The sequence below is a fragment of the Anopheles moucheti genome, chromosome 2, assembly GCF_943734755.1.
Source record: "Anopheles moucheti chromosome 2, idAnoMoucSN_F20_07, whole genome shotgun sequence".
Classification (NCBI taxonomy): Eukaryota; Metazoa; Arthropoda; class Insecta; order Diptera; family Culicidae; genus Anopheles; species Anopheles moucheti.
The window spans coordinates 81,075,348-81,089,921 of record NC_069140.1 but is presented as its reverse complement, the minus strand read 5'-3'; the positions used below and the strand labels follow the sequence as shown (position 1 = coordinate 81,089,921).

Here is a 14,574-nt window from a genome sequence, read left to right as displayed (position 1 = left end):
GAAAAGGATGCAGCCGTTTGCCCATCTTCAGACATTGACATTGAACTCGAAAGTGAGTAGCTCATCACCGCATAACGTCGCGCACCGAAAAACCGGTTCGACCGTGCACAGTCTCATCTGCACAAAATGAAGATGTAACCCCGCTCACGGTTGCACCCGTCGTAACCCGTTTGGTTGGTGGTTGGTGGCATCCAAATAAAGTCACCCGACTGGACCGATCAGCTGTTCTGCTGAGTTGTCCTGCCGGTTGGCAAACGATCGTACGGAGGCGCATCTTCGCACGTTACCTGTCGTCACCTTCACCGACCGGTGACGTCGGTGGATGAGAGCGAAACCTCTTACGGGTTTACGCAGAGTTGAACGAACGCCAGCGTGTTATTGATCGATCCGGTGGTTGCTTCTTCAATCCATTATGCAACGAACCGGTGCAATTTCGGGGGCTCGATCGTATGCGGAATTGGACCACGGCGGCTCGTGCTGCATATGTTAATCGCGTGTGATGATGAGCTGCGGTGACATTAATTAGACGGCTAGAAATCTTGATTAGCATTTTATGTATTGTACCCCCATTTTGATTTATGGACAGCACAAATCGTGAGTGTTATACAATTTTTATCTTCCCCCTCACGGTGGGAAAAGCCAGCGAATTATTAAAATTCAATAGACAATTTGAAACTCGCGTCAATCTGTCCGTCACGCAAATGTTGGCCAAAGATTGATGCCGCTCGAGGCCAGTTTCTTCGGCACAAACATTGACAAAATCGCATCTCAATAGTGGGACACGGAATTATAATCGTTCTGTGCAAGCGATGATTATATGGTCCCCGTGCCGGTCCCTGTTGTGCATCAATCGTTGGTTGATTGTGGAAAATGCGTCGAAAAACTCCCAAGAAACTCAAGGTGAAACCAGCGGTGGTGTGCCTAGTGCGCTTCGTAGCGCAAGTGTTAGCAATGTCACCGGCGTGTGTATAAATGTCGCCCAAAAAATATGAACACCACAAAACCGATTGTTCGCCCGGTGGGTTGATTCTCGTTTTTTTTTTAGAAGGCTTTTATAGCTATTATATTGCTTTACGAACGCTTTACCTTCAGCCAATAATTGTGGGGAGACAAAAACAAAATAGCATAAATACGTCGAATTTTGTTCAGAAACGAGCCGTGTTGGGTTGTAAACGTGAACAAAATGTAGGAAAGCTAAATGTGGCTTGTGAAGATGATTTGATCGTTGCCGTTTGGTGGAGTAGTTGTTAATATTTTTTGAAGGTTAAATATAAACAAATTCAATCATAATTAATGTACCCAAATGATTTACCTTAATTAAATATAATTTGTATTATATTTGTATTTGTATAGTATTTAAAAAATACTAAAATAAGAGTTTTGATTGTCCTTTCCTTATTTATATCCTTTTTTGTTTTAACGACAGTCCCATACTACATATGACATTTAGATCTGGATTCGACACATTTGTTATGCGCTTTATAAGTCGGTTAAGCTTATACATTAATTCTACAATCTTTATCGTATCTGGTTAATCATCCCTGACCATTAGCCGATTTTGTGACTTTAGTTAATGATAAAAAAGGAAAAACAGAGTTAGTATTTATTGACTCAATATTCGTAACAACTGTTGGTCACGAACACACTACAAATTTCGTATTAACTTAACATCATTTCGTATTAAGCTTATTTTTGAGCATTTTTTTATTGTGATTTGTTTACGCTTCCTACGCCCAAGAGCAAATCCCCTATTACTAAGTACAAAAAACATTGTTCAACTGTTTCCCAAATTGTAATTTTTCTTATCTGTAAAAACTATAAAACTTCTGGAATTAATGCCAAAATTGAAACTCCAGTTGAACAGTGTGAGCAGTGAGATCCTAATGGCTTCAAATATTCATCAACAATCAACGAATGTTTATTCAAATTTTTTATCAAATTTATCCATGGTCGAAAAGTCAATCCTATCTATACAAGGGTAGACTGATCGAGAAGAGTTTTGAACTTAGGCCGGTTGTTAAAGGTCGTGTATTACCGATTGTACTATTCGATCTGCTCTAATTGAATCAGTCTTTGGTTTCTTTTTTCTTAAAAAATATAATAAACAATATGCAAATTCAAAATTCGTACTACTTATGAAAAAAATGGAATCTCTTAGATTAACACTAAAGATCTATTGCACCTGGAAACCATTTTTACTGTAATGTAATTTAAAAATTTTTCAATTTTAATTCAATCCTCGCACCACACATGGGTTGAAGCCATTTATCATGGAAACTGTCCCTTCGTTTGCCATGTTCCATAACGTTTATCCTCCCACCAGCTTGTACAGCTCCTTTTTTGGCACTACTGGCGCAATATGTCAACTGCGAAAGGTGCGTACCGGTGGCCTTGAAAATTATTCACCAAACAAAACAAAACCAAACAAAAAAAAACGTTACAATTTGTGTCCGTTACGTCATATTGCTTCGAGCAAATGGTGTTTTGTCTGTTAACATGAGAGGAATCTCGAGATTGGTAAGGGATGGTTGGGCCCCGGAAGAAAATGTACTGATACGAGACCAATTAGAAGTGATGCGCAGTTGAACTGCGGGACACAATCGAGTTGGTCATCACATTTCCTGCAAGATACATCATCCTTTCCTCTGGAGAAGCATCATCATCTGTGCCATAATTATGTGAGATCCCTCCATCGCCATATCTTTGAAGGTGAAGATTTATGGCATGTTGGGAGTCGCACGCTGTGCGATCTCCCAACCCTACATACCCAGAAACAATAACGAGGTTCGTGTGCCATCGAACGACAGAAACGCGCTTTGAGAAATGAAAGATCGCAGCGATCGATTAAAAACAAGAACACCAACAGGTAATTAACCTTTGTCACTACGATTTTAGAGCGATTGTTTAGTGCAGTTTTACTTTTTTATGAACATTTTTTATGTGTATGTGTGTGTGTGTGTGTGTGTGACTCGATTTCGATTTCATCCCTCTCCGAAGCGTGACGTCACGGATCTTCGATCTTCAACCCCACCACCGTGCCGAAACGGAACACACGCACCGAAGGAAGACTGCAAGCGAGGAATCGAAAGACTGCAAGCGACGAACCTTCCACCAGCTGTACGGCACCATGAATGGGGGGGGGAGTGGAACGCAATAAAAATCGACTAACAAGCTTGCGACAAAAATAAACAACCGGCAAAAGACAGAGAAAAAGCAACACAACATAAATAATGCCCATATACTGTAGCTGAAAGCTGAAATGTTCGGCGCCGGTTAGCGATGGTGAAAAACCAAAAAAAAAAAAACAAAAAGCCTCCAAAATTTACTAACGAACGGTAGACCTCCGATTGGAATTCTTCGTTTTGTAGGTGAGAAATTGCCATCGAGATCTGTTCACCCTCCATCCGAGGGCCTTAGCAAACGCCATGTCCCTCCCGAGCCGTCTCTAAAGTGTGATGTGATAGTTCTGTGCGTGTGTGGCTCGTTGTTGTTGACGGTGTGTGTCTTTTTTTATGATTATTCATTCGAAGAAGGTCATCCCCATCTTCGGTAGGCTTCTTCGCCAGCTGCGGTGCTCGGTGCCCGGTGAACCGTTGAGAGAACCGACCCGGGCTGGTGAAGCGTCGCGCCGTAGTAAGCGTTGACGGTACATTTCATATAAATATTAGACCAAACGCTTCCAGAGGTATCATTACATCGCTAGCTTCGATTTAGTGCAGACCTGCAAAAAAAACCCACCAAGATGGCTTTTAAGGTGAGTCGATCGGTGCCGTTGTGTGCTTGTGTTCCGGTGACATTACCGTGTCTGTGTGCGATCCTGGGTGGTTTTGCTTAGCGAATACTCGAGTGTTTCTTAACTGTTCTGTGTGGTGTGGCTTTAAGATGTGCATATTTTTTAATTCTTCGCTTCAGATTGTTGTTCTGTTCGCTACCCTGGCTTGTGCCAGCGCCGGTTACGTCGAACCGGAACATCATCATCTGTCGTACGAGGCGGCACCCGTCGCCCACTACTCGTCTGCTCCGGCCGTGAGCTACAGCTCGATCACCCGTCAGGATACGCCGAAGCTGGCCGTGGCCAAGCACGTCGCGTATGCCGAACCGGCAGTGCACTACGCGGCCCCGCTCACCAAGACGTACGCCGTCCACGAGCCCGCCCTGAAGACGGTCGTCACCGCTCACCAGCCCGCCTACACCAAGCACGTGTACGCCCAGGAACCGGCCCATGTGTATGCCCATGCCGCCCCGGTTGTTGCCGCCAAGACCGTGTCCTATGCCGCCCCGCAGGTCCACTACCAGGCGCCGCTGCTGAAGAACGTCGAGTACACCAAGACGCTGGCGTACGCCCCAGTTGCCAAGACGCTCGTCCATGAGCCAACGTACACCAAGCACGTCGTCGCGGAACCCGCCTATACGAAGACGCTCCTTGCTCAGCCGGCCTACACCAAGACCGCGTACGTTTCGCAGCCAACGTACACGAAGACGCTGGTCGCTGAGCCCCAGCCGCTGTACCATCACAGCTCCCCGGTTTACGCTCATGCCGCGCCGGTTGTTGCTGCCAAGACGCTGAGCTACGAACCCGCTGCCCATGTGTCGCACGTCAGCTACGCTGACAACAGTGCCCATTACGCCTGGTAAGCTCTCCGGCGGTGCATCAACCCCCGTGAGGAAGGAAGCCATTCGAACACCAGATTAAAACCGTACTGCTCAGGAATGAAATGTTTTCGCCAATCGATGTTGAATATTCGTTGAAAATACATAACTTATTGTACATTCAAACAAACCATCTGTTGAAACATTTTGTATTTTGCTTTATCCGAATTTGGTACAAATTAATTGAAAAACATTATCATTTTAGGTTAGACTTTAAAGATTTAAAGAAGGGACTCGAGGGACTCTTCCTTATCCAGAAGTGCCAGAGGTTTGGAGATGTTTCCGCAATCATACAAGGTCGAAACCAAATGGACCATGGACGAAAAACAAATCATAGAAGAAAGATATTTCAATGTTTCTATCATAGCTGCCGAAAACCAACTGAGGAAGCTGTCCAATTTTGACAGTAGTGTTTAGTCAACTAGTATACATTGACTACTGTCCAGTGGATCGATCTTGTGCATCGACAAGGTTATCGCATGTCAAATCAAAATTGCTTAAAACTCTTGAAGTCTTCTTCCTATCCTGTTTTGTGTAAATAAAAATATTTATAGAGTCCTGTTCGATTTTTTCGGTTTAAGCGAATTTATTTTATAAAAAAAACCTGAAGATAAATAAGGTTGGGCAATATTCTTGCCTTCAGACGATGTTTCATGAATAATCTTCCAACAATGAAGGCCTTTCTTAAGTGATTAGCTAATAATTCATCGTAGTAACCGTTGACTATGCATGAAATGTCAAATGATTGCAAGCAAATAGCCCGTGTTTTCCATGGATACGGACTCAAAACATGATTTGTTTACCCACATAGATAGCCCTAACACCTTCAGAAAAAGATATTACAAGCTATAAAAATTTGACCAGAGAGTGTTGCAAATTTTCAGGAAAATCTCTAACAACCTCGATTATGGTGAGAGACGTTCAAAATTTATTAATGGGCATTATCTGCTCCGCAACAGGAATAGGGCTAACCCTTTTTATTCGCACTGATGGTGGCGCCTTCTTCCGTCATGCGTTTGCAAACTCCAATTCTTTATAATAGGAAAACTTTGACAGATCGTCTAATCGTACCTAAAGTCGTATCGATCCTTTCGTTTTGTGATTTAAGTATTCCTGTCACATACAGTTGTTGTTATATCCTTTTCTGTTTTCCTTTCTGTAATCTCTTGGGTTTGTATGCAACATTTGTGTCTCCGCTTAAAGGCGAGTACTTTTACTGTTTTTTTCATTTGCTTTCTAATTTATTAACATTACTATTTTTTAATCTTCAGGTATAAAAACAATAAAAATGACAGTTAATGCTTTGAATATAAACGTCAAATAAACGTCATTTGTTAAGATTGTTTGACAACTTAAAGTCTTTGAGCCCTTTCTTTCCTTCTTGCACTGTTTAAGTAAACAAAATATGCGTGCGAATACACCAAACGAAAAGCGTTACAGAGCGTTACAATTGAATTTTTTCTGGCAATCTGGCATTGTGAGTGCTACTATTGGACATAAATTTTATTTTTTTTTAAATTTTATTTAATTTTTTTTTATATTTGCAAGTAATCAAGCGTCTTTACTAGGTTTTGATTCACCCTCATGGAGCTTGGATTGACATGGTCTAAAATTCCATGAAAATCTAAATTATTTTGAATATTGTTCCAAGAACAGGTGCTATAAAGTAAGTAAGTTTATATGACGTATAGCATATCCCATTTAGCTCGTTAGGTACAGTTTTGTCTGATTTATATCTTCCACTCCAATGTTCCAATGTTCAAATGTTTCATTCAGGAATGCTCACACCATCCTGCCACGCGAATCGAACCGACCTTCAAAGGAATGACGATGTTTAGTCCTGCATCATTCACTCATTAAGCCGTCAGTCTCTACACACAAAACGGATATAAAGCTATATAGTGTCACCGGTGGCCACATAGCAACCTTGCCGGCCGGTAACCGGCAACCGGTGTGGTTGAGCGAGAGAGAGAAAGGTTTTGGTAACGACCCACTGCAAAAACCTTCACCTTCGGCGTTGTTACAACGAGCAACGCGAAACGATTCACGCACGATCGTTTGCGTACCGGTAGCCGGCGGCATCGTGTTTAGAGATCGGCCGTTTGAACGCGCGATCGCCACTCATTACGCCCCGGTTTCGCGGCAGGCAAACACATCGCACCGTTAAGGTTTGATGAATGAAATTTTTCACTATCAAACAGAGAAACGTCGTTGTTCCAAATCAAGCCCCTGAGGCACCCCCAGGTCCCTTCATGGGAACCGTGCGCACGGTACTTGACATTGAGGTTGGAGTGATTAATCGAAGCAAAACGATCGTCCCAAGAATGATCGGCGAACTTGTGCCAGCGTGCATCAATCAATCGAATAAATTGTAGCAGCATCATCGCACACCGATCCAACGGCTGGTCAATTTACAATCGACCATCCTTGTCCTTGCATGATGTAAGCCGCCGCCCCAAAACGGATCGCAATATCAACAGCGCCTTTTGCTCGTCATGTTTTCTTCGCCACTTTCTCCCTGGCGCTCTTCCTCTTCCGGCGCAATGGAAATGGATGGCACCGAAATACTGGTTTTGTTGGGAGGGTTTTTCCCCTTTTTTTCTGTAAACCCCTCTGTCATTGGGCCACGAGTATCCCTGTTTTTGTTGATCCCTTTTATGCGCCATGCCAGGGCGGTTGGTGTATAAAACTGACGTCCCATCGATCGAAGGGCGACACTCTTGAACGGTACGGTGCGTGAGCGAAACCTATAGCGCGTCCGATCATGCATTGTTTGGTAAGCATTCCAACTCTCCACCACTGACATTAGTTGCGCTAATTTAATGTGCCATTTTGCAAAAAACAACAGATTACAGTCCTTGCTGTGTGGGTAGCATTAGCTAGCGGTGGCTACGTCGAACACTATCAAGGTGCAACGAGTTTTAGCTCATTTGACCTGAAGTCATCCCCGATCACGACTGCTGCCGCGTCCTACGGTGGTGGGCCATCGTACACGGTAAAAGGTTCGACCGATCACGCAGCGGTTCGGTACGAAACGAAGCCAGTAATTAGCGCGGTTTACGCAGCACCGATCACGAAAACGTTGACCTACGGCAGTGCTGCCAGCCATCAGTATGTCGCTCCCGTACAGGTGCGGGAGTGTGCGCATAAGATCGTCCAGCCGGTACAAACCTCGGTAACGTACGGTGTACCGGCTACCGAAAGCCTCTCTGGTTGGAGTCATACGGGATCTTCCGGAACGGGATATCAACAATCTCACGCTACACTAGCCCAAAAAGCCCCAGTAGGAGCTTATGGGACGAGTTCCACGGTTGGACATCATTACTCCACACCGGAGACGAGTAGCATAATTTACACACCACCTAAACTAACTGAAACAATCACCACCGGTACCTATGGTGGTTCTTTTGGAGGTTATCAGGGACACAGCCATCCGGCCCCTATTGTAGAAACTCTGGTTGATGTAGCACCACCAAAGTTGATCCAGCCGCAACCATCCCCATCTTACGGGATTCCTGGAGCAGTCTCCAATTTCCATCAGATCGCTCAGATTACACCTGTCACTAGTCTGCATAGTATCGCACCGATCAAAACGACATCCAGCTACGTAGCTACTGGAAGTCACGCCACATCACACCAATATAAAGCAGCAACCAGTCCGGTGAAGTCTGCACCGGCGTACTATATTGCCCCATCGGGACTTGCCCCATCGGGAAGTGCTGCGTGGAGTGAAGCTTCCAAAAATCATGGCCATAGTTTTACAACCACCCACAGCTACAGCAGCCAAGGTGAGAGCAACAACGCGCAGCAGTATTTACCTCCAAAGACGACCGTAATTGCTCCCGTTGCTGTAACATCGTCGAAGGATACGAGTCCTTCGCGTGAATATCTGCCACCACGCGAATATCTTCCACCGCCTCAGGACATTAAAGGTACTGTTGCTCACGTTACTACCGGTAGTGTTGGATCCGTTTCGTACGAGATACCACAGAAGCTGGCTGTTAGCAAAGTGATTCCACAGCAACAAACTTACAGCCATTCCGCCAGCTCCTCTTCCACTGCCAATCACGTGTCTCACGGAGCACAGTACGGGACGGCGGCGATTCTATCCCCACTGGCCGTCCACACCATCCACAAAACGCCCGTTCTAGCTTACGCCCCAAAGCATCACTGTACCGAAGACCATTAAGGGTTGCGACCAAACCATAAAACTGCATCCACAACCCGGTAAACGAAACTCAATAAAAACAGGTGGGACCTCCGGTTGTCCCACAACACACACAAAAAAAGCCCATGAACCTCCGCGTTAGTTTTTGTTTTTGCTGCGTGAGGGAGGAGTTGCTGACCTTTCGTAAATCGACCCCGCTAAAGTTTCGCCCTTGTTGAACGTATCGGAGCTGGAAGTCCCATCATACAAGCCCACGTGCTGCTCGTCTAGAGCACCCCAGAGAACTTACTTTGAGCGAAACTTTGTACTTTGTGACCTCGCGTGGCTTTCACGGCAGTGGCGCTGTTTAATGCTCTCGCTAGCATTGACATTCTTTGCTGAACCGTCCGCACGGTCCACAAACATCCGAAGCGTTTCGATCTGTTCGACATGACATTTTGCTGTTTGCTTAACAGCGCCGAAGGGTGTACACCTGATTGCGACCCCGCATAGCTTTCTCACGCTGACGGATCTTGCGGGTTGGCGATCGATTCGGTTTGCTCGCATAACTCCAATCAGAACAGCAATGTCTCCATTATCTGTAAGTGATTTTGAATGGTTTTTCTTGAATAGTCGACATAGTCGACTTAGTAGTCGACCCTTTTTTTCGGCGACCCGGCGACAAACGGTCTGGACGATAATCTTAAAATTCATTTTATTTCGTGGTATCTCCCCCAGAATCCACCCATTAGTCACACGTGCTGACCAGTATTTCTTCGTCCCCATTGAATCCGCACCAGATTCTCCGGTCCCAATGCTCACAGCTTCGATTGACACAAGAGTTCAATGTGAAAGGGGGTAGTAGTAACCCGGGTTGATTGTTTTTTTTTGCCTCGATACACACAGCCAAAAAGCGACAATAACAATATGAAGGCCACACGTGGAACTGGTTTCGCTGGGCAGTTGATACAATTGTTAAGCAAACGGGTTCACACAAGCCGACTGGAGAAAGAAAACGACAACGACAAAGCATCGAGAGAGAACCGCATGATCCGTACGATCAGCCAGTAATATGTAGTGCAAAGTGTTTAACCGAATAGTGCGTGTGGGACACAATTCACCATTGTCGTAGCCGCTATGGCCCACTCCTGTACGCACAGGTTCGTGAACGCAGAACCGGCTTGCTGGAACTAGGGGGTGTGTTAAGACTCCATGTTGCGTAACCTGAGCACTGCACTTTGTTGTATGTTGTGGATGTAGGGGATGAATCTTTAGCTCGGGAAGTAGTAGAAATGAATTTAAATAACATTTCCGTTAATTGAAAGGAAACATCATTTGAATTTGAAACTTATGGAAGGCTGTGAATCACTTATTGAGAATGCACATACGGATGAATTATGTAAATGGTTTAAACTAGATAGGTGGGAGTATTATTCTTTCGAGAAAAGTTACTTAGCTGCCCGACATAAATTATATAAGTTCAATTATTTAGTTATTCGAGAAAGTTGTTAAACTAATTCAAATTAACCTCGAGATCGATTCGTCTAGATCCGGTGCCATATAGATATAGACAAAACTTCTAGTCCTAGTTAGTCCTTGATTTGGAAAATCGGTCTATAGGAGATTAAAAATAACAATCCTGGATAAATTTGACCAAATACCAAGGGTACTCTTTCCATCACCATAAAAATGGTATAATTTTTTTTAAACCAATGAGAGATGCCTAAAATGTAATGATTTTATATAAACACTACTATAATTCTACTTTAAATCTTCTGTAAGAGCGCCTATGGTATTATTTTCTTACGTGTATATTACCAGTAGAAAAAATAATAAATAATATCATTAAACATAGTTGCATTTTCAAATAATTAAGAAAGTAAAAAATTAATAAAAAATAGAATATGACGTAATTAATCAATTAATTTAATTTACTTAATCTGCGGTATTGATTGAAATCATTTAATTTAATTTGAATTCCGTTTAATTCAATTTAATGCAAATTAATCTAAATTAATTTTATTTTATCAAAGTCAACTTAATTAATCCTCATTATTAATTGTTCACTTTTTTTCTCTAGTTTCCGGATCAGTTAATATGTTGGTCTTTGGTACAGGTATTTTCGTCTTTCATTTTGATATTTTGCTCCCGTTAAGGAATTTGTATTTATTGTAACGAATTGTTTGTTAAATTACTCTAATTCTAATCTGTTATTGCACATTTTACAATTTAATATACCGTCTATTGTTTTATTATTAAATAAATTGTATCATAAAATCTTAACATAATCACATAATCTTAACATCTTTTTGTAGAATCGGTTCAATTGAGATTTGAACCCTAAGGCTATGGTATATGAGACCGAACTCTTAGCTCAATACCATGCATCCATCTTCCTAATAACGCGTTGATACTCAATCATATTGTAGACCATAATAAAAATGTTACGAACTTATGTGTCTTTGAATGCATTAATGTAATTTAATCAGTTGCACCAAATCAGTTGAACAAATTTGCAATTTTCGTATAATTAATACATTGCCGGTGCCGCATAACTGTTTAATGCTTGCCCATTACTGTTTGGCGAGGAGGGAACTCCATAAGACACGCTACCAGTTATCAACAGCGACAACGAAATACCAACAAAAAAAAGAAGACAAATCACACTAGTTGACCTCGAATCAGTAAGCGGTATTTTGTGTAAACCCAAATGGGTGTACGAATTTCCAAAAAATGGCACCCAAAATCCGCCCCAATGGAGGTGTATTGGTGCATTCTTTGGTGGTCGAAAAGGTACCCAGCATTACACCAAACATCAGCATCATTTCATTCAACATACTCAGAAAACCGTTTTCGGAAGGTAATGTTGAGGGGGTTGGGAAGTAACCGGTGATATGTTACACGGGATATACATGCGGAGTCTGTAACTCCACTACCATAAACTCGTTAGGATGATCGATGGTGGACCTGTGGCCGCGTAATTTGTCGAACGTTTGTACTTTCCCGCTTTTTGCTCGCACTGATCACTAAATCCCCCCAAAAACAACGGACCCCTTCTCTCTCTCCCCCCCACCTTCAAACCTCGACTACTTCCTTATGGTACAGGCGTGGCACACACGGTCGGTGCGAGTATGTGCTCCAAAAAACAATCCAAACTCACCTCTCGGGCCACGACACACACACAAATGCCAACGATTTGGTCGCGATTGATTCGTCACTCGTTGGTATTATTATTACCATTATCATATAGTGGGCCACCTCGGTGCGCGCGAAAAGCGAAAGTAGGAGGCTCGTTTTCTGTACCGCTCGATTGATTCCTTGTGGAGCGCACGGCGAGCGATCGAGGCGTCGCGGTTCGGGCCTCCCCATCCCTACTCTTTTTACCGGTCCACAGTGGAACAAAAACACAACGAGGGAGCATTTGAACTCGGGCCCCCCAGTGGTTGTTGGGGGTGGTGGAAGTGGAGTTGCGGTCTTACGGGTGGACATTTGAGCACCAAACAGCAAACGGTGGAACCTTCTCCCCGGGGCGGTAGGACATTTTTCGATATAAATATTGCCGTCGGTGGACGAAACAGTATCATTCAGGTACTAAGCTCATCGGCGGTAACACATCTTACCAGAACACATAAACGAGGGCATAATGGCATTCAAGGTAAAGAGTGTTGTGCATATCCTTTTAGCGAAGTGATGATGCGAGTGAGCGTGAGAGTGATCGGATGATCTTGGAAGATCGATTGAAGATCGATCAGTGCGTTAGTGTGTGTGTGTGTGTGAATGAGGGGGGGATTTTGGCGAAGATTTATGTGTAACAAGTGCAATAATGTTATCCCTTTGTTACTCCTCTCTGTGATCATAGTTCGTCGTTTTCCTGGCTTCGCTGGCCGTCGCTAGCGCTGGATACCTGGAGGCTGACCATGCCGTCCAGTATGCTGCTCCGGTGGCCCACTACTCGCCGGCTTCGGCCGTGAGCTACAGCACCATCTCGCAGGCTGCTCCGGCCAAGCTGGCCTATGCTGCCCCGGTTGCCAAGACCGTCTCGTACGCCGCCCCGCAGGTGTATGCCGCTCCGCAGGTCTATGCCGCTCCTCAGGTCTATGCTGCCCCGGTTGCCAAGACTTACCTGTCCAGCCCGGCCGTAGGAGCCACGCACGAGAGCACCATCCGCTCGCACGACAGCACCATCTCGCACTACTCCAAGGCCGTCGATACTCCGTACTCGAGCGTCCGCAAGTCTGACACCCGCATCACCAACGAGCTGCCCAAGCTGGCCTATGCCCAGCCCGTCCTGGCCAAGCAGGTTGCCTATGCTGCCCCAGCTGTCCACGCCACCTATGCCGCTCCGGCCGTCCACCAGACCTATGCCCATGCTGCCCCAGCTGTGACCTACGCTCATGCCGCCCCGGCCGTCCACACCACCTATGCTGCCCCGGCTGTCCATCAGACCTATGCCCATGCTGCTCCGGCCGTCCACACCACGTACGCCGCCCCGGCCGTCCACCAGACCTATGCCCATGCTGCCCCAGCTGTGACCTACGCTCATGCCGCTCCGGCCGTCCACGCCACCTATGCCGCCCCGGCTGTCCACGCCACCTATGCTGCCCCGGCTGTCCACCAGACCTATGCCCATGCTGCCCCAGCTGTCCACACCTCCACCAAGACGCTGACCTACTCGCCAGCGGTCCAGGTTGCGCACACCACCTACGAGGATGCCCATGCTCATTATGCCTGGTAAGAAGCGTTCTGCCCGAGCGAACATTCCTGAAGCGATTCCACCATCAAACAACCGCTCAATTTGCTATTTATTAGTACACAACAAAATTCACCAGTTAGGAAGTGCATTGTTACGTTTCTGTTGCAACGATGCGTACATTCCGCCCGCTCTTCAGACAGTAGAGCGGGCTTGACTGCCATCTCGAATGTGACCATTATTGTGTGAAATACAATCCAACAAACAAACTGAACTGATGAGGAGTTTTCATTCATTAGAGCGTTTGATGACATAAAGCTGAGCTTTCTTCAGGTAATCGAGGACATTATTCAACGGAGCTCAACCAAACAGAGCAAATCCAATAATCACTTCCAGCGAGAAAACAACACGTGTGGCAACATTTGCGAAGTTACTCGCTAATTAACTCTCGCTCGCTCTCACTTGTCCTTCAATATCCCTTTTTCGAAGGTTTGCTTTAATGATATGGCACATCGGAGCTGGTGGACTGTGGACATGGCATCCATCATCCATCGTAATTATCTCTGTGGCAAAGAAATCTTTAACTTATTTGTGCAATGCGGGTGCAATTAAATCCTGATTGCGATAAATTGAATATATGAAGTCATATCATATCGCAGAGTTTCTTTTATGTACAAAGAACCTCTAAAAATTATATGTAAATCCTATAAAAAATAAGTTGTTTAAGTCCTGCTTGACAGGGACTATCAAATATCTGGTAACAGACAGACTATAAACCAAGGAGATATGATATATATGTTCAAGAACTACATAGCTATCCATTAACTTTCAATTGAGCAAGACTGTGAGATTAGGAGATAATGGTAAATTTCAATAGACGCACGCTTACTGTATATACTGTTCACTGTAGTAATATCCAATAATGTGCTTATTAATTTTGACACTAGATGTCGTTGTAACAGTAACGTGAATGCCACGCCTCTGCTAATGCGACGCCTCTCAGTTAAGTACTCAGTTATAATTCGTACCATATCTGGGCATAGACCCTTGGGCAACTACACGACAACTCGGCATAATATTCAGCATT

General features: G+C 44.5%; 2 protein-coding genes across 2 annotated transcripts; both read left to right on the top strand.

Moving 5' to 3' along the window:
• Nucleotides 1–3,742: 3,742 nt before the first annotated feature.
• On the top strand, nucleotides 3,743–13,532 carry LOC128299341 (uncharacterized). Its single transcript, XM_053035273.1, has 7 exons — nucleotides 3,743–3,754; nucleotides 3,913–4,631; nucleotides 6,307–6,316; nucleotides 7,499–8,822; nucleotides 9,274–9,336; nucleotides 12,421–12,452; nucleotides 12,657–13,532. Exons 1-7 carry the CDS (start codon nucleotides 3,743–3,745, stop codon nucleotides 13,530–13,532), a joined length of 3,036 nt encoding a protein of 1,011 aa, XP_052891233.1.
• Nucleotides 7,415–8,839, top strand: LOC128310475 (uncharacterized). Its single transcript, XM_053047121.1, has 2 exons — nucleotides 7,415–7,426; nucleotides 7,499–8,839. The coding sequence occupies exons 1-2, from the start codon at nucleotides 7,415–7,417 to the stop codon at nucleotides 8,837–8,839; spliced, it is 1,353 nt and encodes a 450-aa protein (XP_052903081.1).
• Nucleotides 13,533–14,574: the final 1,042 nt, after the last annotated feature.